This window comes from Coturnix japonica, chromosome 7, assembly GCF_054131305.1.
Source record: "Coturnix japonica strain WE chromosome 7, WE-NBRP24, whole genome shotgun sequence".
NCBI lineage: Eukaryota > Metazoa > Chordata > Aves > Galliformes > Phasianidae > Coturnix > Coturnix japonica.
This window is the reverse complement of record NC_140669.1, coordinates 6,481,626-6,507,408: the sequence shown is the minus strand read 5'-3', so window position 1 is coordinate 6,507,408 and position 25,783 is coordinate 6,481,626. Positions and strand designations below refer to the sequence as shown.

Sequence of the window (25,783 nt, the reverse complement as noted above, 5' to 3'; positions counted from 1 at the left end):
CAAGGAGCCGTCGGAGCCGTCGGGTGGGAGCACGGATGCGGTCGTTGTTGGGACGCGCTGCCACAGCCCCCAGTACAGAGCTGCTTTATTTAGGAACGTGCCTCGCAGAAAAGCTCTTTAAAAGTCGAAAAAGGAGACGCGAGTTTACAGAGGGAATGAGAACAAATGGCACCGAGTGTTAACGCAGGTGATACAGCATCGATTAACAGGTGCTATAGGAACCGCGGGGTCGGAAATATCCCAAATATATCTAGTTTACAGGTTGCTGTACAAAAAGCAGTTATAAATAGTTCACATCTAGAAAAAATACGGGGAACATTTGAAATAGACTTTCCCTCACATATAAACAGCCTTGGTAGAAAAACAAAACCACACAGGTGCAGCCTCCAGCCTGGCTCTGTCTGAGCGGTGCTGGCTCACACCCTCACGTGTCACCAACAACCATTATTGTAGAGCTGATGATTTAATTGTGACAAAACAAGGGCAGAAGACAGCACGAGGAATGGATGGGAAATGATGATGGGAGGAGGTGTTTGTGCAGAGCAATGCAGTGCTCCGACCCCAGCCTTCATTAGCAGAGCAGGCTGCACCAGCAGAACTTCTGCAGTGAGACACCTGTTGTGATGCTGCACCCAGAACACCTGTATGGAACTGCACTAAAAATAAAGGATATATTTTGCAAAAGGAGTCTACAAAGTTCCTTACAGACGACTCGGCAGGCTCAGGTTTATGGACGCACAGTGTTTCTACATAGTTTTAAGACCAGAATAAGTATAAATCTTTTCTTTAAAAAAATCGACTAACTTTTCTTGTTAATATTAACATCAACTTCAGTCAGTAATCTGCCATTACGGGAGCATAGCACCAACATAATATTTATTGCTGTCAATCTCTCCCTACAAATATATCTTTCCAAAATATTTACACCTATACAAATATTCATAAAAGTGCAAAATTAAGACTTTTCTCTGTGTAGTCACTTGCGGCGTGGAGCATTGAGTCTCCTGCACTGAGACGAATGCAGTGCTGCCTTCCTTATTGCTGCATCATGAGGACCAAAGCGGGGAGCCGCCTGCTGTGGGCACACAGTGACACGGGGTGAGTTCTGTCCCTTCTCCACCCTCACTGCCCGCTTGCAGCTCCATAAGTGCTCTGTTTGCAGCCAGCTGAAAGCGTCCTCACACGTCGTTCGAGCCTTGGCTGGCACAGGAGGAGAAGCTGTCGTACAAAGAATCGCTCAGGGACTCCAAATTGTCCACGTCCTGCCTATCAGAGCTGTTTAAGGAAGATGCTTCCTTCTTTCTGTTTTCTTCCTTTTGTCCTTCGGCTTTGTTCACACAGTTCTTTTCTAATAAAAGGACGTTATTGCTGTTAAATTTATTGAGAGACTCCAGGGAAATTTTAGATAATCTACTCTGAGAATCTTCTTTTGTTTCTTCAGTTTGCTTCAGTTTCTGTAATAAGTGAGAAAAGTATTAGAAACATAATTCTTAGAAAAAAAAGTTATTCTACTACATTGTTAATTACCATCTTTCCAAAGTTCACAGGGTTATAGGAAATAGATTATCAGATGCTTAAATCTCCATTGTAATGAAATAGAACATTAAATGCCCGTTTTAAGGATAAATCATAGCTTCAAACCTACTATTGTCTCATAGCTTCTGCTGAGGTAAATAGGGCTCCACATACAAAACAGTACTATTAACATTAAAGAAGCACATCCTAGATTTGTATGTGTTAAGCGTCTTCAGCATCTTCCCAGTAATTTACATCTTCTCCTGTAAGAATACTTTGGGGGTTATGTTTAAGTTGGTATTTGTCTAAGTAGAATTTGGAGTCTGCCCAAAGAAAGAAAGAAAGGCAGGCAGACATGTTCTGAGGAGAAAACAGCATTTTCCATAACTTACAGACATAAATGAAAGTTGCTAGAAAATAACCTCACATTTTGCATGTATAAACCTATTGATTTCCACAAACCCAAGCCCTCTCCGATAGAAAAGAAAGCAACAAGACAGGAAATTACAGTGAACTGGGCCAATCCCCACAGGCCAGAATCAATCAGATATTGGCCAGGCCTACTCTGAGAAGTGCTGTAATTCTGCTGGAACACCGGACAATGTATTAGCACATTATATTAAAAACTCACAGTAGGATTATACAAGAGCAATTTTATCCCTTTGTTACTTACTGGCATTTTCAATCAGAGATCTGACCAAGGAATAGTTAGGGAAAAGCTTAGGGAGCAGTTCAATAAAAATGACCCGCCTTCCATATACAGGGTGTTCTGAAGTCTCTGTAACTAACTGCTCTTACAGATAACATTATCACAGAAACAGGAGATAACATTCAACATTTTATAGGGCGCTGGGAGAGGTAAGATGCGAGAATTTTGAGATACGCTGTCAGAGTGCAAGCCATTGCTCATTGCCAGTATTACCATTAGATAACACAGTCTGCAATGGTAAATTACTGTCAGTCTAGGACATTAGTATTTTGGTTTGGATAGAAAATGAAATGGTAGTACAAGCACACTGAGAACACAGCACGGCCAGACATATGGATGCTGTAGGTCACTGAGTCTGAGGTTGCAAATGTTCATTAGAATTGGTGGAAGAAGTCAGGTTTCAAGTAAGTCACTTCATGCATGAGGGGCTGCTCAGCCTTGGAATTCTTGGGCAACAGGGAGATATTGCTACATAGTTGGATTGCTTGTTTTTATGGCTATTTGTATAAAGATGCTGATAGTTGACATGATCTTGCTTTTTTTCCTAAACTAACGATGCCTGGATTAGGTTACTATGTCTATCCAATGTTTCCAACAAGCTTAAGCAAGGCAGCAGGGGATCCTAAAGTCATTTGGTTCACCATGTTTGATTCTGGTTTTAGGTCTTCACTTTCTAGAATGACAGCATTTTCTGAAATAAAGGAACATTACCCCCTGCAGCAGAAACAAACACAAATGTAAACCCCTCCATAGAAATTTAGCTTAAAAACTTTAGCTTACAAAGTTATTATCTTTAGTCTTTGAAATATTATTGTCAAAACAGCTGTTTCACTTCTGTGCATATCAGATAAAACTCTCGGATACAGCATCAGTAAAATATATATTTGTGCTTTCTGGACAGACCTACAATGTTTGCTGTACAGAGCAGTTCAGATGATCAAGATAAGAATGGATCTTCAGCCAGCTGAAGGACAGATGTGAATCACAGACAGGCTGGAACGAACTCATTGGTATATTCTACATACATGCAGTATCAGTCATTTATTATACTTCACATGCCTAGACTAAAATCGGACTTAATCGCATCCCAGTTTGTCATTTAATATGAAGCTAACAGTTAATCAAATATAAAAGAGAAGCTGCAGAGAACTACAGGGAACTCTCTACAGATTTTAAATAGGATCACTGAACCAAAAGAAACTGAACTGAAATGTAGCCCATCAGCCCACCAGCAAAAGACACACAGAGTAGTGAACAGCATCCGACTCACTAATTTCATGTGTGTAAGTGCAAGTGCTACTACTACAATAGCACCCATGATACATGAGGAAAAAAACACAAAGGAAATAACCCCAAAGGTTGTAGCAAAACTTATTACTAGAGACAATGACTGTATTCAGAATTGTGAATATTTTAGGACATCCAGTGGTTCTTTTTAGATGTTTTCATGCCCAGCTATATTCTTTTTGGCATACTTAGGCTGTTTCCACTTGAGGTAGTCTGTTTGCATACAATACACTCCAGGCATTGTATTCCTCTAGGAGTGAGGACCACCAATTATTGCTAATTTGATAATTTAACAAGAATGTGAGGACATTTAGGTAGGGAATATTAATGTGCTGTAACTGTACTCATATCTGATACAATAAGAGTGATCTTATCTCCCAATTTTATTACTACAGCTCACTTTAATAATCTATTACATTTTCTGTTAAAATGCACTTGGGATAATAATTCATATGTTATACTTGCAGCTACAATGTTCAAATATGACATTCCAATCCTTGGAATGTGGAAGAAATCTCATCCGCATCCTGAGCTCCATGGGAAAAAATAAACTGTTTATGCAATGGAACTGATGTAAGCATCTCCTTGATCAGCAAATCCTTTTTCTTCCACACTAACAAAATTATGTATGTATATACACCTAGAGTTGAAAAGACACTGATAATTCCTCTAAACTTGGTGCCTCACAGCAAATGTCACTCTGGGTTCTTGAAGAATCTTTTCTTTAGTTACTATAGATACAGCTTGGAAAAACCACCAGAATATTTATTTAGATCCACCTTTAATTGTTTCCTATTTTTTCATAGCAGATGCAACAGTTGCTACATTAAACAAAAGTCAAAATCAAAACAACTATTAGAACCCGTTGATCAATCATATAAGTATGTGGTTGAATAGCATCTATGGTTTTGTCCACATAGGTATGCTATGGATTCAGCAGACACAGATACAACAAAGACCAGGGGCTGGCCTGAAGATGTTACTTTTGTGCATCTTACAGCAGTTAGTTCACTAATGCATTTGAGAGTCACAGTAGGTTTTCCTGCAGATAAGGAACATTTTGGCAGCAAATCCGATACATTTTGTATCCATGAGAACTGGGTGAGATTTGCTAACAGCACTCAAAGCAACTAACCTCCAAGTCCCAGGCTTCAGTAAAATCTTTCCCATATTTACCATGGCTTTCTGCATAATAAACAGGTGCTTTTATCACCATAGGAGAGAAAAGCACTTAGCTATTTTGTTGAGTGTTGCTAGAAGAGCTAAGATGGGACCAACAGTGTATTCTTGATCTCAGAAGTAACACTTAAAGCCATTTCATCCCAAAGGTGTTGACTCCGCTGGTGAAAGCAGATCAGTTTTATAGCTTATTTTACTTACACTAACTTTATTTTTGGACAGAATACCCACACTCTTAAGGTCACAGGGCAGGTGCAGCATTTGTTCTGTTGTGTGTAAGTGGAGAGCTTCCCACCTGGAGTTCTGGAGCTAGTTGTTATGGGGTGCCTTATAGCACCTGAGAGCACCGGCTGGTTGTTAGGAGAAACTCTACCTGACATAATACAGGCATTCATCACAAGTCACATCACTTCAAAATAAATTCATGAGTCATGAATCAGAATAATGCTTTCTTGTTGGCATCATCCTAAAGGGAATAACTAAAAGCCATTAGTGATATAATAAAATCTGGCATGTCATTTCAAGCACAGCAAATTAGGAAAACACAGCTAGCCTGCAGCTCCACTGATACATTATAAATAGGTGTTATTTCTACATTAATACATCAAAATAGATTCTCCTTAAACTTTACAAATGAGAGGTTACATGTGGGTAGAATGCATTTTCAGAGCCATGTGACCAAGGACCAGTCACAGCAGTGCAGAACAGCAGGAGGATTGTGCAGGGCTAACAGAAGGTGCACAGTAGGATGGACTAGTTCATGAGTACAAAGGACTCCACGGTCAGCATGCAGAAAGGAAAGCAACAGCAAGTCCATTTCTTCTTCTAAGCAGCCACACACAGAAGCTCTGACTGCCTGCAGGTCAGGCTATGCTTATAACGCATGCCACAGCCCAAAATTAGCAATGAACCATTCTGCAGGATAAATGCATTTTCCAGCTGTCTAAGTTTAGTTAACCAGCAGTTTAAGGAGCTCAGAGTCACTTACACACAAGAACAAAACTAACTTTATTTACGCCTCTCGTGCACAGGCCAATTTAGTTTTTGAGATTAACACAAAAGCAAAAAGGGCATTGCTTCAAGTGAAGTATAACTGCAAAACACTGTTGGATAAAAGCAACTAAATTGCTATGAGAATTAAATATAGATCAACAGAATCAATACTTAATTGTGTAACTCAAGGTCTTTCATTTTAGGTCTGATCTCTAATAGGAAGTACAAATTATCTTTGCTTTTTATTTATTTATTTATTTTGTTATTATTCAAAATTTTATTGTCAGTGAGAACAATTTTCTAAATTCTTACCTTTTTACAAGTTCTATTTGTTAGTCTATTTATATTCAAGGAAAACCTGATCACACAGTGCCACTGCTTATTACCTTACATTCCATTTTACCAGTTTAGATATCCTGCAGTCACATAATTTGTATTTATGATACAACAGCTCTAAGTGGGATGATAGCATTACACAGAGTGCTCATATATAACATGTTCAGCAAGGTGTACTGAGGTGCAGAGCTCTATTCTGATCAGGTACATACATTGGTGGGACTGGAAGCAGCCTCTCACTGAATTCTATGGTGTTACACCATTTGTCTGCAGATTTCTGTGCCATGTAGAAAGGTGTAGCACAAAAATGGCTCACTTTGGTCTTCTATTGTGTGGCAACTTTCTGTCAGCCGGCCAGGACAGAACACAAGGGCAGACTCTGTGGAAAGTAAGTCTCATTTAACCAGACTGATGGGAACGTCAGGTGGACAGGTAATGCTCTGAAGTGAAAGCAGTGGTACAGACACATGCAGGAGACTACAAAGGTAGAAGCTGTAACCGCACGACCTCCGCTGTATTACAGACTTCTGCTGTATCACAGCTGAGCTAAAAATGTGACGTTTGAACTTCTTTCTCTTTAAAGAATAACCTTCAATGATAAGGTAAGACTTGCTCTCCCCTGTATATCATCAGAAGCCTTCATCTATTTTCTCAGTTGACAGTAAAATAATTGTTGAAATAATGAGTCACACTTCTTTTCCCCTCTTGAGCAGAAACCCCATGATATTTTGCTATGGCACAAAAATGACATTCTCAAAGAAACATCATCAGGTTTTGAAGATAAACAATTCTTGCTGACTTCTTTTCTTGGGGGAACAAAGATGTATTGATACGGAGTATTTTTAAGCTCATTAGTCTCATACAGCAGTGTATGAGAAAGCCACATATACATGGGTGAATACTAACCACATTTGACTTTATGGGTAATATAATAATGACAAAACAGAACCTAAGCTCACTCGATGTATTTGTGAGCGTAACAATATTTAACCTTTAGGACATCATTCCTGATGGTCCCAAATTGTAAGAAAATTAACCTTAGAGGAAATAAAGCTGATTAGCATCAATTGTGTGTGACTGTAGCTGCAGATCTGGAGAAAATAGCTGTTGCTTAATGAATAGAGGACTGAGAAACTGAGATTTACATTGTCTGGCTTGAATCCTTGTGTGGATTAGATGATAAAATATCTCAGCAAACTGCACCTTGTGCTTTTAAAAGCACAGTTCTCATGAAGTGATGAGATGACTGGGTGCATTCAGCACTATAATGCCAAGAATGCCAGCTTCACAATTTACGAAGAACATGGCTTCTATGTTTCACCTGATTAGGTATATACAAACACTCTCTGAACTTCTACGTAATTTAATAAAGATGAACTTTCAGGTCCCAATTTAAAGGTAAGGTAAACCTAACCTTGTACCTTTTGCTCAGTATGAAAGGAATGTCACAAATAAGGTGGTTTTCTCACAGAGCATCAGAATGGCCACCGGGTGGATCAACTACGTGTGGGCAAAGTTTTTTAAAACTTTGTAAGGCAGTATAATTCCTTGGAAATTGGTAACTACACTAACAATGTACAGGCACTCAGTCAAGTGTGTTTAGGGGGATATTAAAAAGAAAATCAACTAAACACATACTTTTTCCATAAGATAATCAGGACCCGGCTCTGTTCCCATTGGTGGAATGACCAATTATGCTTCTCACAGAAGGAACATGCCCACTAAAAGCAATGCTCGCTGCAATCAGAGGCTCATCTCAAGGCATTAAGGAAGAGGCATCCATGGTGAGAAAGGAAGCTCATCCTCAGTTTTTAGAACATAGGAGGCTGAACAAGAACAAGGCATGCAGAGGATACTTTGCTTTACTTTTCAGAGATCCTTTTAGCCTTACCCATGGAGGGAGTTCAATAACAAAATTGTACTTATTTTCCAGTGATGGGAAAAAATCACAGTAAAAAAAAAAATCATGCTGAAAGATAAGTTTGGCAACAAAGTTGTTGAACATGCCAGTCATTTTAAATTCAATACTACTTGTGCATGTTTAGGGTCATTTCGTCAGCGATAACCTGCTGAATGTTATTGGAACAATGTGGTCCTCATCTCAACTGATCAGCCTTCAGAGTCTATTTTAACACACAATATTTTAGTATAAAGAGGTCTTTCCTGCAGAGGAGTTACCTTGATGAAGGTGGTGATGCTTGTTTCAATAAGGAACAGGCTTTTTAAACAATGGATTAAGGTTTAAGCCTATAGGAGCTCAGAGGAATCTTTTTTAAATGAAGATATCCAATTAGAATTGCATCAAGGAAGGGAAAAAGCATAGTAAAATAATGATTTTTGAAAGCTAATGCAAAATTGGGCTCTTAAGGAGAAGAATTCTATCCAACATTAGACTGCAGCAAAGAAAAAATAGTCTCAAATCCAGTAAGTGCAGGATCATACTCATACAACATGTAATCTCACTGACATTTTCAGTAATCGGGGTCAATTTTCTGTATGGTTGATCTATTCTCAGACTCTTGTTCCTACGTATTAGCTGTGTTCTTACCTGTCTTCATCCTCCACCTTTGGCTTTTTTGAACAACACTATTTATTTTGGTAATTACAAGGGCACTTATCTTCTCACTCTAGCTATGTCTGAGTTCCTGGCCTGTAATGTCTGTATGTCAGTCACCCAGAATACTGATGGAAAATGGAATTGCTCTTCAAGAGCAAACGGCAGTTGGCAGTGGGTAGTAATTTTCCACGCTAGTAATCCTCTTTTGAGTACTGGACTAGATTCACTTCAGGTTAGCCTCTGCAAAGCCAAGGTACATCAACTGAGCTAAGGACAAAAGGACAGAAGGAGCAGATCAGGACGGAGGGATGTTAAACAGCAGGACCAAGAGTGAATCAGCAGTACGAAGACACTAAGTAGTAATAATTCTCCCAGCTATGAGAACTGCCTTGTCATAAGCACAAATAGGGTTGTGATATCTGCAGGTGAGTTCAACGAGTACAAATCTCTGCTGGAAGATTTGCAGAGGAAAAAAGGGGAACGTCCTTCTTCTAAAGATGATTCACAGACGTCATTTAAACTCAGAACTGAGCTTCACAGGAAACAAGTTTCTCATTTTTAGCCTCTTATGAGGACAGCTGGGAAGAGAAAAACAATCTTTCCAGACCCATCAGTCCACTTCTGCAAGACGGCACTTTCAGTCACCGTGGAGGAACCCCCATATGATGTGTACCTGGTACATGCATGGCAGAATGACATCTCTTCCAAACTCTCACCAACCAGAAATACAGACTTTCTTTACCCTTCAAAAAAGTCTTAATTACGTGCTTAACCCCCAACCCCATTCCAACAAAAGAGTTTGTTTGGAAGCTGTCATTTTGCTGTTCATTCTAGATTTCAATTGACTCCTTGTCAGTGGGCTTTTTCACTTCAAATGAATCAAACCAAAAATCACTGCCCTTTAAGTGACACCTGGCCTCTGCAAACAACTAAAAAAGCTCCCCAGGTGTATCCTCTTATATTAGGAGGTAAATTGGGCCCTCCCACAATGACAGGTGTGGCTTACAAGATGAAGCTGGGCAATCACGTCACAGGTGGTACTGGCAAGCACTCCTGGAGGCAGCAGAAGGACAGGCTGTAAGCAGGCTGCCTTCTCAGTAGACCTGCTGCAGCTGAACTAGCTGCATGCTGTTTTCTGATCCTGGGCAATGAGACTTCAAAAGTTCCTCTGTAATCAGAGCAAGGGACAGCAAAGGTGCAACTTATGCTGGTTGCGTGACTGCTCTTGCCATCTCTTAAAGTAATATTACAATCTGCACAACTTTCAGTACTCATTCAAGCAAAGCATGAATTACAGAGTGGAAACTTGTGCTTAAGTTCATCTGCTATCAAATCCTACTTAACAGTACAGATACTTACATGTGCTTTCTAAACCTATGCAAATAATTTACCTTTGCTGAAGGGAAGAGAGTTTGAGGGGCAGAGGAACAAAAACTTGGAGCAAAAGTTTTAGATAAAGATTGCAGAACCAAACGGAAGGAGAAATTTTCTCTTGCAACATTTAGTTCATTTCAGTACACCCAGTTATATCAATAAAGAGTCCATAGTATAAGTCAGCTAGAAAATAGATGCTATGAAGGATGTTCCATTTTATGTGGTTTGAATTTGATTAGTGATTAGTCCTGGCAGTTAAACCACATGGGAACAGTAATCAAGGTTTCTCTGCTGCAGTTCTGTAACAACTGGAAAACACTGTTGGCTCGTGTCCCATACCATGATGGGATATTAACCTAAAATCTAATTAATCTGTGAATGAGTTATGGTTCTAGAAATGTAGTATATTATAATCAATTCTAAGTGAGTTCCTAACAGAAGATAAGATGAAGAAAAAGCTGTAAAATTACCAGGGGTTGATAAATTCTGTTTACTATGACTGATGATTTTTAGGGGGGATAATTTTACAATCCATCAAACTTTTGTCAGTTCAAGAATCACGCTGCCAAACGCACGCAGTAAATTAATTTTTAAATTTACATATTTATTAAAAATCTTATTGAAAACAGCAGGAAGTGAGTCCTGTTTGAATAATAAAATCACTTGTTATTCTACTGGAAAGAAAACAAAAAAAAGACCACAACAACAACCAACCTTCTATTCTGATGATTTTATAGTAAGGCAATAATTACAAACAGCGACATGAATTAGTTAACCAAACAATGTATTAAATAGCCAACCAAAAATTAATCAAGAATTAGGAAAAAAAAACCCAACGAAAAAACTGTTGGAAGATAATCAAGTAAAAAAATGTAATTAAAAAGCTGAGAAATTCAAGGCTGAGTTTCAGATGTGCTTGAGGACATGTTTGCTAACACAGAGGCCTGCTGGCATAAGCTCCTAGATTCCTGCAAAGGCTTGGAGAGCTGCAGGTGCCTGCTGCATGGCACCCTGCTCAAGGTGCTGGAGAGCTCTGCTTCCTTGCTCAGCCCTCCTAGTTGTCTCATGCTGGACTCATGTTGTGGAAGGGGCCTCTTTGATTTCTGAGTACCTGGTACATGCCTGAATACTGAAGCATGCCTGATTACTTGAGGGCATCCATGTCATTTGGAGCATCTGACACAGTTGTCAGTCACTGGTTGAGAACAGCTCACCTGTGCTGGTGGTGACAATCTCAAGAATAGAAACAGCCTAAAACTAGATTTAGTATTTTGGCCAGTGGAATAAATTGTATATTGATGGAAAAAGTACAGACTGCTGCTAATCTCATGCTTACCAGGTAACTCAAGGCAAGGATACAGTCCTGGGCTGTGACCCAGTAACCATATGGATTAATACAAAAGGAAATGAGAGAGATGGCTATGCACAGAAAATCAGCAATTCTTGTCACAAATGCAGACTGCATATGATATTCCTTTGCCCAGCTCTAAACAATGATCAAAAAGAAGCACAGTGAATAAATAACCAGAATAATGCTGAGCATTGAGAAGACCACTGCTGGAAATGCAGATGGATGTTCCCACAGCCAGGAAATTTATGAAGTGTTCAGCTTGCCTCCCAACTTAAAAAAAAATAAATAAAGCAGTGATACATGTTGTGATTAACACATCATTTGGGTGTTATCTGAAGGAATGTTAGTCTGTGATTTTAGGTTTGTTTGCTTCATCCTTTAGACACATCTGTTTCTGGTCAAGAGAACTTCTACCCCACTTTGTTTGAACCAGGCATAGAAAATGTCCTTCACTTGGATCTGGTCAAGGCATTAGTGATTGCAGACTTTCCCTGAGGGGTAAGGAGTGAAAATGTGCTTGATAGACCTTTGTCTTTCCACCTTTGCCTTTCCTAGATACCAGCAAGGTTCAGGCTAAGCAGCTAACAGGATCTATAAGGCTGGCAAACACTTGTGCTGAATCTATTCAGGCTATAAAAATCTCCTGTTAGAATGTGAGATGTTTGTTGTGACAAGGCCTTGTTTATTTGTTTTCCAGAGAGAGGAAGCACAGTACAAGTATATGCTGGAAATCACAGTTCTGCAGGGTCTGATCCCCAATTTGGCTGTAAGGAAATCCTTGTCAGGAATGATCAAAGCAGGAATTCAGTGTGGAGATGTGGACTCAGTATCCTGTTCCCATTGTGGGTTTCCTTGCATTGACAGAATATTGTAGCATTTTTTGTGTTGATTTTGCTTTGATTTGTTATAAAGTGAAGGGACAGCCAGCCACATGAGTGCATTTTCTGCACAAATGCTTCAGAAGATTTATTGACCTCTCCAATATAAGGTTACTGCACTATTAATGCTGAAAACTGCTGTGAATACTGGTAATGCAGAACATGTTCCTATGCCTAAAATAGAGATGATAATATTGTTAATATAATAGGCCACTAGGAGGACTAAAATACAACTGGAATTCATGCAGATACACTGTAGAGGTAATATGAACTCATTTTCTGAATGACCAGAGATGGCACAAACAGGAAAATTGGATAAAAATACTGAATAAAGTAGATCCCAAGCTCTATTGGCAAATAATCTGAATATTGATGTTGAAAATTAACAGACATCTGATATTTATTGGAACACAAATCTTTTTTTAAATGCTGGTTTCTTCAACATTTTATATTATTCAGTGTTTGGATTCTTGTAAGAATGAAATAAAAATGTTGGCCACACAGGCTTTGTGAAGAGCTCTGCATGGGCAGCAGAACTGAAGGCAGCACAGCTCTGCTCATGCAAATTCACAGCAGGATCAGGGTGCAAGTTTGTTTCTCATGTTCTGAAAGTTCCTTAGCAATGGTAGCAATGGGGTTAGCTCTTGTGGTGCAAGACCCTATCTTGAGTGACATATCTTGATGAATATATTAAGTGATTATTTGCTTAGCATCACTATAGGGACCCATCAGTGCCCTCAAAGCATTCTGCTGCAAGTACTGGGTTAAATTCTAAACGCGGCTGAAGATATTTTTTTATATTCTTTATTTTAAAAAGGGGAATTTAATAGCAAAAGAGATTTAGCGATTTGGACAGGCAGCCAGAACATTGCTCTGATCTCCACAGTCCCGCACTCCTAACTGCTAAGCTCTCTGTCTGAATTTGAAAATTCATTCTTTTTCCTTTGCAGGCAGAAAATTCTCCATGGAAAGACAGAGGCAGAGGCCTGTATTGTTCTCTTCACTAGAGTGCATCTGCAATGCTCCTCACTGTACAGGACCTGGCATTTGATTCAGTGTATGTGGTAGTTAATCAAATGTTTTGCACTGACTTCAGTAGACTTTGGATTAGACTCTTAATGCATTAGAGAGATGAATTATTTAACTTACCGAGTTCCCCTAGAAACAAAATATTGAGCTGCAAACAAAGCTAACAAACACCAAATGGGATACCATCTGCTGCAATGAACAAACCACAACCAGTTTCCCCCATGCTTGAGAGTCTTCCAAAATGAAATTTGAAATAGGTTTGTTAAACTCCCAACTGCCTCACAAAATTGGCTTAGCACAGGTTAGCAAATGCTAATGCCACGAGCAACAGCAAGCCAGACTCTGATGTATCAATTGGAATTGTCTCTAATTTTATTTCAATTGGATGCCTCTGTCTGAAAACTCAGGGGATTTCTGCTATCCAGAGCCTATGGAGCCGATGGAGAAGTTTCCCTTCATCCTCTGTGTCCTAGGACTATGGATACTGACTAGTTTCTTTCCCTGAGTAAATATGCATGGTAATTATCAACAATGATTCACTCATAAATCTGGATCCTTCTAGTCTTTGATGTCCAGTCTCCACACCAGATAACCTTCTGGGGAGCAAGGTTCAGAAGTGAAACAAGTTCTGTCTCTTGCAGGAAAGGCAAAAGCTACCTGAAATCCTGAGTCCAAAGTATCAAAGTCTGTGACCCTGTTGAGTGTGTAGGCTCTCAGGCACTTTCACAGGGACACAAGGACAATGCACTGCATGTGGCACCAGTGGGTGCCATCAATGTTAGCTCCCATTCCACTTACAAAAACCACACACACTGAGAGACCAAGTACTTATATGTAACATGAGAAAAAACACATGAAACCAACAGTATTTGCCCTGCAGAATGAGACATGAAGATAAATGTCTTTATACCTAAATTTCCAGACAACTTCATCTTCCAGTATCACCCCAACAAGCGATGAAATTACCAAGAACAAACGGGACCTTGGAAGACTATTCAAGTCTTTATCCGATAACAAGAAAGGTTACAGCTCTCCACATTACTCAGCTGCTTCAGATGGTGACTGCTGTTCTTTGGCTTGCTCTGCTGCCTCTGTTTTCATCACTGTGCTAATGATGGCATAATAGATTCCATTTTTTCTTGCAATAGAATTCATTTATAGAAACACTGTATTATAAAGTTTGAACTCTTTGGTACCCTGGCTTGTTACAGTGGTTCTCAAGAACAAGAAAAGGATGGATGATGTTCCAATAATAGTAATGGTAAAAATATTCTGTAAAATGATATAAAGGACACAGTTACAGCACTTTCTACTTGCTCATACTCTAATGGTATGGAAAACGCAATTAAAACATGGGCTTAGAATTACAAACAGTTTCATTAAGATATGATCTTAGCTGTAACAATTTAGGACCAGATTAAACAAGATAGAGTATTTGGCCTTCCCTTTAACCCATGGGAAATTTCCTGCTGAGGTTCTGTCACACTGCCCACAGAGCCAATGTACAGCAGGAGCAGGAGGATGCTACTGGTCTGAATTCTGCCTGACAGAGGAAGAATATCTAAACCAATTTTTGAGCCCCTACGTAAACACCATTATTTTCACAGGATCCATTATGCAAAGCTATAAAGAAAAAAAGCTGCAGATTTCTAGCACCCTCAGAAACTGGGCAGCCAGTGTCTAGATATGAATTTAGGTACTGCCATTAGGAAATAAATGAAGCTTGAAAAAACTGGCCTGCATTTGTACTGATTAGGGCTGCAGGTAAGGGTGCATTTGGCAGCTAGGCTACACAGGGCAAAATAATGCTTGCAGTAGTGACTGCGAAGTGTGTGCTGGCTGCTTAGCTACTTCTATTCATCAGTTTCAGGCACTGTCTGAAAAGCATCTTACATGGGCTACCAATAAGCCTCCTAGCCTGGTAACTTCTGCATATTCCATGTCTTGGTGAATTTTAGACACTTACGTTATTAGAAATATCACAGACTATTAATGCATGATTAACATTTGAATTTTAAAATACTCAGCAATATTAATATATTCATGTTTAATTTCTCTGTTCCCACCCACCTCTGCTATATATTCTTCATCCACACAAATCCATTTAATGTCTTTTTTTACAGTTGGATCTATACTGAGTACTCAATGAGTAAACTTCTAAATGTTTGACTGATGAATATTCAGACTTCTTCAAATAGTCACTTGGGGCTATAATTACTGAGAATAAAACTAGAGGAGGTAAGGAAAGTTCTGAAGGTCACAGCTTTTTAGAGCTTCCAGAAGTTTTGGTGACCTCTATCAGTGCTCAGGGAAAGACTGGAGTAGCCCAGGCAGTACGGGATGCTGAGCTGTGTGGATGTGTCCCAGGGCTGAAAGGAGGGCAGTTTAGGCTGGGGGAACTGCAACATGATACAGAAGCATACAGCACTCAGCTTTCATGGAAGATAAGTAGGTATTAAGGTGTGTAGCTGAATCTCATAAACATTCTAAACTTCCCTATGTCACCTACTGCTAATACATTTGCTAAATTCCATGTTTATTTGACCTACCAAACACAAACTTTGCTTTCCATCAAAACAACTCCACAAGGTCTGGAGTTCATGTAACATGGGCAAAATGCAGTAAGAAACAGAATATTTCCCTTCTTTATGGCGCTTAACCATAAATGAGAACGTTTAAACTTAAGAAAATACTTACCTGGTCTTTTCTGTCAGAATGCAGACAGTCTCAGTGTCACATTGCATAAAATCAAATATAACTTCTTATTTAAAGAAAAGGTGAATCATTTTGGGGAGATAAAAACAGATGGTGGAACAAACTGTAAACACCAGCAAGCTATTGCAAATCATTTTTGCAAATAAGCGACATAAAACTTGCCTTCTTTTCACAGAGTGTGCAGATCAGGAGATTACTGCCCATGCTCATATCAAAACAAAAAGCATCCTCTCAAAAAATCCTGTTTACTAACACATTTCCAGTGTACTGCTACAGTGGCTGCTAGGATCAGCTGTGCAACTTGTCCTCATGTATACTGCTCAGCACAGAACACTCATACTAATGGATTGATCATTCCCTACCCTTCCCTTCACGATGTTTGAGTGCTTTATGCAAACACATCGCTGTTATAGATGGAGAAGGCAAGTTTCAGCTGGAAACGCAATTCACAGAAGTATTACAGCATTATTCATCTCATTTAACTCTGCTAATCAGATGCTCCTCTTGGAGTGAAAATATTTTCCAGTCTCAGAAAACAAACAGCTCACTGAATACCTCTCTGCCTTACTGCTCCTCTCTCGATTGACTCAATCCAATGTTTATTGAATCCAATTTATTTTTAGCTTTTTATTAATGATATCATTTCTACCATTACTACAATTACACTGTCTTACAAGCTTACTAATATTCATCATCTACTGCTGCTACTGTGCCCTGGATTCCATTTTGGCCGACAGTATTATTATTATATTCCAATTCAACACAGAGAAATGAAATGAAAGCTTTATTTCCAGAGGACCGACGAGTGCCTGGTTACAAATGGCAGAAACATCAGTGCACTTTGGGCCATTCTGCAAACCACAGCTGCTCCATCTGCCAAACTTTCGCACAACAGCTCAGAACATTTTCCACTCAGGGAAATCAGCTTGCAAATGATTATTCTACTGAGTACGTGCTTCTGGTTCTTGTTAGAAGAAAGGATACACCTAGTTAAGCCCAAGAGCCACAGTGTCTATTAAATCCTTATGTAACCTTGAGTTTTGTAGGTAAACAGACAACTACAGTGCTCAGTGTCTGTCCCTGCAAGGCAGCGTGCAGCGCGATGCAAAGGTGTGGGTCAGCTCTCTGCCATGAGTTACCATGGGATCTGGCATTACATGACTGTGCCATCAGCACCAGAACTGCACCTACGTGCCTGGGATGCTTCAAGTCCTTAACTTTCACAGAATCACAGAATCACAGAATTACCCGGGTTGGAAGGGACCTCAAGGATCATGTAGTTCCAACCCCCCTGCCTAGCAGGGCCACCAAACATACGCATTTACTAGATCAGGTTGCCCAGGGCCCCGTCCAACCTGGTCTTGAACACCTCCAAGGACGGGGCATCCACAACCTCACTGGGCAGCCTGTTCCAGGACCTAACCACCCTTCTAGTAAAGAATTTACCCCTAACATCCAACCTAAATCTTCCCTCCTTCAACTTAAAACCATTTCCCCTAGTCCTGCTATTATCAGCCCTTTCGAAGAGTTTACTCCCCTCCTGGGAGTAAGTTCCCTTCAGGTACTGAAAGGCTGCAATGAGGTCACCCCGCAACCTTCTCTTCTCCAGGCTGAACAAACCCAACTCCCTCAGCCTGTCCTCATAGGGGAGGTGCTCCAGCCCCCTGATCATCTTTGTGGCCCTCCTCTGGACCCTTTCCAAAATCTCCATATCTTTTTTGTACTGAGGGCTCCACACCTGGACACAGTACTCCAGATGGGGCCTCACAAGAGCAGAGTAGAGAGGGACGATCACCTCCCTATCCCTGCTGACCACCCCTCTCCTGATGGAGCCCAGGATCCCATTTGCTTTCTGGGCTGCCAGAGCGCACTGCTGGCTCATGTTAAGTTTCTCATCTATCAGGACCCCTAGGTCTTTTTCAGCCGAGCTGCTCTCAAGGACAACTCCTCCCAGCCTGTACAGGTGCCTGGGGTTCTTCCGGCCCAAGTGCAAAACCTTGCACTTTGCCGTGTTGAACCTCATTAGGTTCACCCGAGCCCAGCTTTCCAGCCTGTCAAGGTCCCTCTGAATGGCATCTGTTCCCTCCTCCGTATCAACTGCACCACTCAGCTTGGTGTCATCAGCAAACTTGCTGAGGGTGCACTCCATTCCCTCATCGATGTCATTAATAAAGATGTTAAAGAGCACCGGTCCCCAACTTTCCTACTGGAGCTCCAGCCTTTCACTTCCTCCGCATCTTCTTTCAGCCTCACATCCCAGTGATTCTCCCGCTAGCCTTGCATGCCATGTGTTCTAAATGTCATGCAGCCTGCTGTGCTGTGCCAAATGCTTCACGTCCCTCACCAATAGCCAAAGACTCTTTTAAAACTCGGTGCTAAAAGACATCTGAGTTAAAATGCCGCCACCTACCCATCCCCATAAATACACTAAACAAACATAAAATAGGGAGAACTTTCACACCAGCTGGAGGACTAGTCAGAATGGGGTTTGGTGGCTCAGTACTAACATTATGGAGTCTGTTACTGTTAGAACTACATCAGCTTTTTTAGGGTATAAAAGTCCCTTGCATGCTATTTAATTTGCTTTTCCTTCGGTGGACTCTCCCTTACATATGTCCTTTTCCCTTGCCAGAGCTTTTTTATGCTTAATCAAGTTATAGAAAATGTTATCACCCTCCTTGCTGCCGAACCACTCTCCACTGCATGTTATTTTTCTACAGCTCTCAGAATTGAAAGAAGCTTCACTTGCTTCACCTAGAAGGCAGAGGGAGAGAAACGAGTCTCGGTATAACTGCAGCTTTTTACTGTTGCCAAGCTAGTTCCTCAGGCTAACTGTAACAATGTTCTTCCACACTACACAACATTTCTTTTAAGTGATACACGTCAAGTGAGTCTTTGTCCCAGGAGACTGCCTAGCAGTCTTCAAATTGTTTGTTTTGCTGTCTCTTCACTTCACTTGTTGGAGGCGACTTTGATGGCAAGATACGAGGAACAATGAGACCTGATTAGGAATATAAGACTAGATAGCAGATCTTCGGGTGTGAACCTGCCCTATGGAAGGGAAAAACATGCAAAGATGTGGGATTTGTTGATGTCTGGAGACAACCTCGCCTATTTCCGATTCCCTATTTCCCCATGCTGAGTTGAATCAGGCTTGAGGCTAGGAAAAATATTTTTAATTCTGTAATACTCCCATGGGTGATGTGGTAAAATCTGTTTTCTTATCAGATCACGCTCCTGCGGTTTTTGTCACTTATGTTGTCAAATACTCCTATGAAATTCCCCTGACAAAAGATCTTACATCAACTTGGATAATTACTCAGACAGTCTTTGCTTTGGCGGAACAAGCTCTGCATCGTTCATCTGAGGATCACACACCTTCACTTAAACAGAAGGGAAGGCTTGCAGCCCTCAGCCCTAAGAAGGGGGGTGATCGTTCCCTTCTGTCTTAAGCCTGGCAAGGAAAACAGCAAAAAGGAGGTGCACTTTGTACCTCATAAATAAATTACACAGTCATACAATTGGAGCACAGAAATGTGTAATTTCTAGATACTTTCAGACACCGGCAAAGGACTCCCTTTACCTTCTATTCATTTCCATTATAATACTTCGTAAAACTTGCTTCAAACTCTCTATTTGCAATAGAATGGCTCCTACCAACTCAGTTCTGGTAAGTGGAAACCAGAGACCACCGTGCATGCCACATTTAGGGAATGTGAGATGCAGGCTGTGGGTCCTGGTCAGCTCAAGCATAAGGCTCAGAACCGTGCCCGTCTCATCTGGGCAATGCAAACCACTCTGCCTACAAAACTGATGTGCTGAGCCCTAAATGGACACATGATGGGCAGTTAATCCTTTCCTTTGTAGCACTTAAAACTGCTGCTGGATCTTCTCTACACACCCTGTGCTAATGTGCTCTCCATTTTGAAGATGACATGCAAAAGCATAAACACAGTAAAAGTCATTTGCAACTCTTGTGATAAGGAAGATGAAAGGACATCTGATCCTGAGTGAATGAGACCATGTGGAGCTAGGCTGGCCTCACCTAATGTCTACATTAATAAACCACCTCCCTAAACTTATGCACTGATTTGATATACTGATTCCAAGCATGAAAGAAAAGCATTGATCTTAAAACAAAGAAGTCAGAGAATGATTGCAGACTTATTCCCTATCTACAAATGTTACGATGGCAGCATCTTTCTCAACATCTTAGTCTCACTGGGCCTAGAAGAGGAAACAGAACTGATTCCCTCTGCGCCTGATCATTCTCCTCAGTCTTAAGTTCTGTAAGGAAAACAGCAAAAAGGAGGTTCACTCGGTGCATCTCATTAATGAATTACAGACACACAATTAGCATGCAGAAAACCATTATTTCTAGATACTTTCTGTCACTGGCAAAGGAACTCCCCTTATCTTCCATTAATTTCCAATATATTATTTCGTGAAACTTGCTTCAAACTCTCTATTTGCATAAAAACGCTGCACAAAGTAAGTTATGACCCAACTCATCTACAGCATTTGTTGTATGCGGTTTTTTGTAACCTGAGGTTAAGTATCGCTGTCCCCACTTCACAGACACTGAAACTGAGCTCCTGAGATCAAGCAGTTAGCTGGAAATTACGCAGCGCTGCCCCAGCTGCACGAACTCTCATTAATATACAACAGTGTAATCAAGGTAATAATTTAGTGCTCGCCTGAGGGTGCAAAGAGATTTCACTCTCTAAAATACAAATGGTAGCTACAATATCTGCTTTTTACCAGCTCCCCACAAAGACAACCCTGGAGCAAAGTTTATCTTCCCAATTTTGGGTTAGAAGTGTGGTATCTAATGTAAGATAGCTCAACATGTAAGCAAGTAGATAGTTCCACGGGTTGTAACTCCTTCCCACTTGAAACTCTTAGGATGCAGCTCTTCCCAATCAACAACTTGGTCCAAATCACTGTCTCCGTCTTTTTATTGTGATAAGCAGAATTCTTCCCTAATCACATTTAGTAATGTGGAAAAGACCAGTGTCTCCCTTAAATTACCGTGGACATTTAAATATGGAGAGCCTCTTTAAAGAGTGTCTCCATAAATAAGATAGAACAAAACAACTACAAAAAATGATTCAGAGAACCCAAATCAAGCACCCAAGCTTTGCTGGCATGTTCTTCAAGGGCTGCCTAAATAGGTGCACAGTGTGAAGTGTGCTCACTGTGCAGCCAATTCAAGCCTTAGCTCACCACTTACTGATCTCCATAGGAGACAAGTCTCAAGCAGAAGAAGCTCATGCTTTTGTATTCCCCTTACTCTTATTTAGTGCAGCCAGCAGAGGTGTCCAGGCTGCTTTATCAGCTGCTGTAATTCAGGGATGCTGGATACATCCATCCCAGCTTAACACTCTGGGATCACAGAGGATGGCAAGTGGTGTGGAATTACCAAACATCCTTATTACTGTTACGAGTCCTTTTGTGGATACTCCACTTTCTTAATATGATACATTTGAAGGCTTGTGAGCACAATCAGACAACCATACAGCATTAACTCCCAATCAGCTTACCCAGCTGTAAAAAACCCTCAAGTTTATCTGGGAATGCCGCCACATCAGTCCCCATTGTGTATGCAGCCAAAACAGTAGGAATTTCTCTAATCTCTCCTTTTCTTGTATTGGCCAGCATGCTCTAATATCTACTTGAATTGCAAGACATGGTGATTTGAGCATTAATCTCCATCAGTCATTTGTACAATGCCATAAAATTCTGCTATGTTGAGTCACAGCATAACTTCAAGTTCTATCTCCTCAGCTACATCAATTGCTGATGTAGTTAACTCAGCAGGTGTGATAGAAATGTCAGAATGCTCATGCATGTTGTGAAAACAGAGGGAAAACAAGAGAATTTAGAAACCTGTGATGGGTACCACACCCCCTTCCATAAAGGATGTTTTCTTTATCAAGTTATACCTTGAAATATAAGCAATCCACAGGCTGAGGGAACTGGGCTTGTTCAGCCTGGAGAAGAAAAGGGTGTGGGTGACATCACTGCAGCCTTTCAGTATCTAAAGGGAGCCTACAAAACAGAAGGTAACTCTTTGAAAGGGCAGATAATGGCAGGACAAGGAGAAATGTTTTTTTAAGTTGAAGGATGACAGATTTAGGTTGGATGTCAGGGGGAAGCTCTTTATTATGAGAGTCATGAGGTGCTGGAACAGCTGCCCAGAGAGGCTGTAGATTCCCCATCCCTGGAGGTGTTCAAGCCCATTTTTCATGGGGCCCTGGGCAGCCTGGCCTACTATTAAATGTGGAGGTTGGCAGCCCTGCACGTGGCAGGGGGGCTCAAGCTTTATGATCCTTGATGTCCCTTCCAACCCAGGCCATTCTACGATTCGGTGATTCTATGATTCACATTACAGAAAAGAAGTATGGAACAGTTGGTTAAGGACAGAACAGAAAATCCATTATTTGTGTTGCTTTGGGATCATAAGGATGATTGAATAATAACACTTTACCATTTCCTTTATTTCTCCAAGGGAACAAAGAAGACAATAAAAAGTCTTGTACTGGTTCTCATTTGATCATAAAATAAGTGAATAAACAATAGGCCTGGGCAAGGGAAATTCATCTTGTTTTCTGGATTTGTTTTGTCCAGAATACTGCAGCGTACACAAGAATGACATTGCTTCAAAATATGTTTCCCAGGTCAAAATAAACGTATCATCAAATTGCGGTGAGAAAAGTCAAGGGAATTTAAGCACAGTGCTCTTCAAGACTTTGCAGATAAGGAACTGGAACAACAAATACTTCTTTCAATGTATGGAAGCCTTTGTGATTCATCAAACTGCCCACTCAGTGTCTCCTTACCACAGGAACTGCCCATAGATCATTTCTCCTCTGAAGTTCCTTCTGTGCGGCACTTTTTACTGATTAAACTTGTGTCTATAGTTTGGGGGTAACACTGGTGAATGTGGGAAGGAGACATCCCAAGTGACAGCCAGCCTGGGCAAGCACAGCTCCTGCCAGAGTGCCTCATTAGAGCACCCAGGCTGAAGCCACTCTCTCCCTGATGCTGTACAGTCCAATTTAATTGGGATAAGGGACTGACACAGCACATTGCTCTTTTGACAAGCAGAGTAAACTCATTCTGTCCATCATGGCACTTGTGGGTTTTTTTATTTTTTCTTTATTTTAAGGCTTAATAAATGCTATTTGGGAAGGAAATTCAAAGCACGAAGCATTTCCTTGTTCAAAACACCAGATATTTGGTATGAAAGCTGCATATTTTTCTCACCTCAAAACTTCTCCCTTTCTTTTTCCCCAGAGCTGTTGACCACAAGTGCCTCAGGTTCTGCTGTGCCCCCTTCTTGTGGGAAAAGTTCCAGAACATGCAGTTCTAATTGAAACAGACAGTGGATCTTCTCAGGTTGGACAAATTACAGCTGAGATAAATTTGCCATGCTGGTTCAAACAAGGAGTGTAGGGCAACCTGCTCTCCATGGTCACTGCTTCTCATTTGTCATTCTGGAAAGTTTAATACTAATAGGCAAATCCCCAGTGCTCTATTGAGCTTCTGCTGTTCACTGAGAGGCAATGCTGTTTTGAGAGCTAGTTCAGACCTTTAAAGTATTCTCAAAAGGCCCCCACCACAATGCATGAAAAAATGCTTGTGCTGAGTTATACCCGTTGCCTTCTACCTTTATGATGGACTTTTGCAAGGACCCTAAGGCCAATCTAATGAGTTTTGTTTAAGTTTTGGTGCTGACTGGGTACACTGTAGAGATTTGTCCTGCACAAGAAATGCATAAGAATAAAATAAAATCAGACATGGATCTGAGCAACTTTCCTATGGTGGAACCATATCTGCTCAGTTAATAACAAAAGATATTGGCCTTGAGAGGGCAGAAATGCCTTACACACACACATGAACACACTTCCATAATTCATCTCATCTGCATAATTAAGCTATGAATTTCTAAATGCTCAAGACACAGAATTAAGTGGGTGCTCATATTATTTTCTTTCATCTATCCCAGAATTCTTCTACCTTTTCTTCTACCTTCTCTCTCCTCTCTTTTCTTCTTGCCAACTAGGAAACCAGATTCTTTACAATTATTCTTTCTATTATGACTAAAATATATTCACCAGTGAAATCTGGTTGATCAGGAAATGAGGCTGATGCATTTCAGAAGTTTGTGAGTCAATTTAATATTGAGTTAAGTGGGACTTTTATGCCAGCAGAGTTGGAATAAACAAAGGCACTGCCAGTTTGTGCCACACATTCCTTCTGCACATTTGGCCTGGATTCCTGCAAGCTGTAAGGCTCTAACTTTGGTTAGAGTTAATCACCTCTGAAGTTACAATGCACAGTCATTCTCTGAAGCTGAAAAATGGGGTCTGGGAAGATATATATATCTTTATAACTCAAGGAATTGAATTGTTATGGTACCAACTGCAGATCTTTCATTATTTTCTGCTACAGAATGTGGCTATCTTACATGGAAACAAAAGAATCTGTATTTAAAAAGAAGAAAAAAGAGCTGGGGAAAGAGCCTGAACATGAAGGCAAAATGGAACCCCATGGCTGGGTAACTGTTTTCAAACAAATAACCTCGTTAGAGCAAACGAGAGACCAAGTGAGAAAGGAGTGTGAGAAAACAGGCTGAGAGGGTGCTTCTCAAAGATGTTGAGATTACATTTTGTCAGGGTTAGCCCTTCCAGTGACAGAAATAACAAGTGGGGTCACATGAGATAAGGGGAAAAAAAGAGAAAGGTTTGTGTTTAGCAATCAAGATCCACTGATCAGATTAGGACTGATCACTAATAAAATAATGCTCAAAACCCTCAAAACAGGAGTTTCAGAGCTCACATCAACCATTTTTCAGCAGAGAACAGAAGACAGCTGACTTCCATAGCCTGTTTTCATTCAAATTTTTACAAAGCTACTTCAGATGTGTCATTCATTCATTTACTGCATGTTGTGCTACACATAACAGCTAACTTGATGTGAAAGAGTGGTCTTAAAAGATACATTCTGTGTTTTCTTGCTAGCCTTGAATATCAACTCCTTTTAATAGCAGAATGCTATCCCTAGCCTGTCTCTACTTGTCAATTTTGGAAGACTTTACCATACAAGCATCAAAATGTAACATCCCATTCTAAATATATTTAGATCTTTACTCTTCTGCAGGTCATTCTGTTCTTCAATCTGCCTGGTTTCAGTAATCAATCAACACATTGAAGAGGAAACAAGAAGCAAGTAAAAACCATGAAGAAAATGAGATGCAATATAAAAATCACAGTAACTCACCCTTGGGCTCTCTTTGCCTTTGCTGTCTTTACCGGAAGGTCCACTCAGCTGCTCAATTAAACTGAAATGTGTTAATTGTTCAGGTCCATCCTCTCCAAAATGGCCATAGAGACTGTGCTGATATAAGTCCAAGATTGACATCGGGTTCCCCAGAACTGACTTTCTATGCTTCTGTTTTTCCTGCTCAGCTGTAAAAGATATTAAAAATAATGTCATTACGGCATATTTACTTGATGAAATGCAGCCTAGATAAATTGTCATGTAATTCTACAATTTCTTTATTATTTTTTTTTAATATTTTAAGGTATTTGGAATTCAGTGGTAATAAAAGAATTCCAATACTGGCTGCTAACTCTGCAATTGATACATCTGGAAAGGACTGCTCATATGTAACACTCAGAGTGAAGGAGACAGCATGAAATGGCTAAAATATTTTCTTTTAATATAGAAAATTTGGTTAACTTGGAAGGACTGTTCCATTTCTTTCTTTGCTGTACATTTTCATCCTCCATTCTTAATAGCCTTACAGGGTAGACATGCTAAGCTCCTTTTTAATGTCATTCCATTGGACTACT

The 25,783-nt window shown here is 40.3% G+C and overlaps 1 protein-coding gene across 8 annotated transcripts in view; it reads right to left on the bottom strand.

Moving 5' to 3' along the window:
• Window positions 1-68: 68 nt before the first annotated feature.
• The window catches only part of NCKAP5 (NCK associated protein 5), a 337,810-nt gene continuing 312,095 nt past the window's right edge, over window positions 69-25,783 (bottom strand). For 7 of the 8 annotated variants that reach the window (XR_014947868.1, XM_085552172.1, XM_085552166.1 and 4 more), the window contains 2 exons: window positions 25,209-25,396; window positions 69-1,454 (listed from right to left, as the gene is read on the bottom strand). Coding sequence is in view for 6 of the 8 variants with exons in the window: in XM_085552172.1 (XP_085408298.1) it covers window positions 1,179-1,454; window positions 25,209-25,396 (464 nt within the window). In the remaining 2 variants the exon portion in view is untranslated. The remainder of the gene's footprint in view (window positions 1,455-25,208; window positions 25,397-25,783) is intronic. The other variant, XR_014947867.1, reaches the window with a different exon arrangement.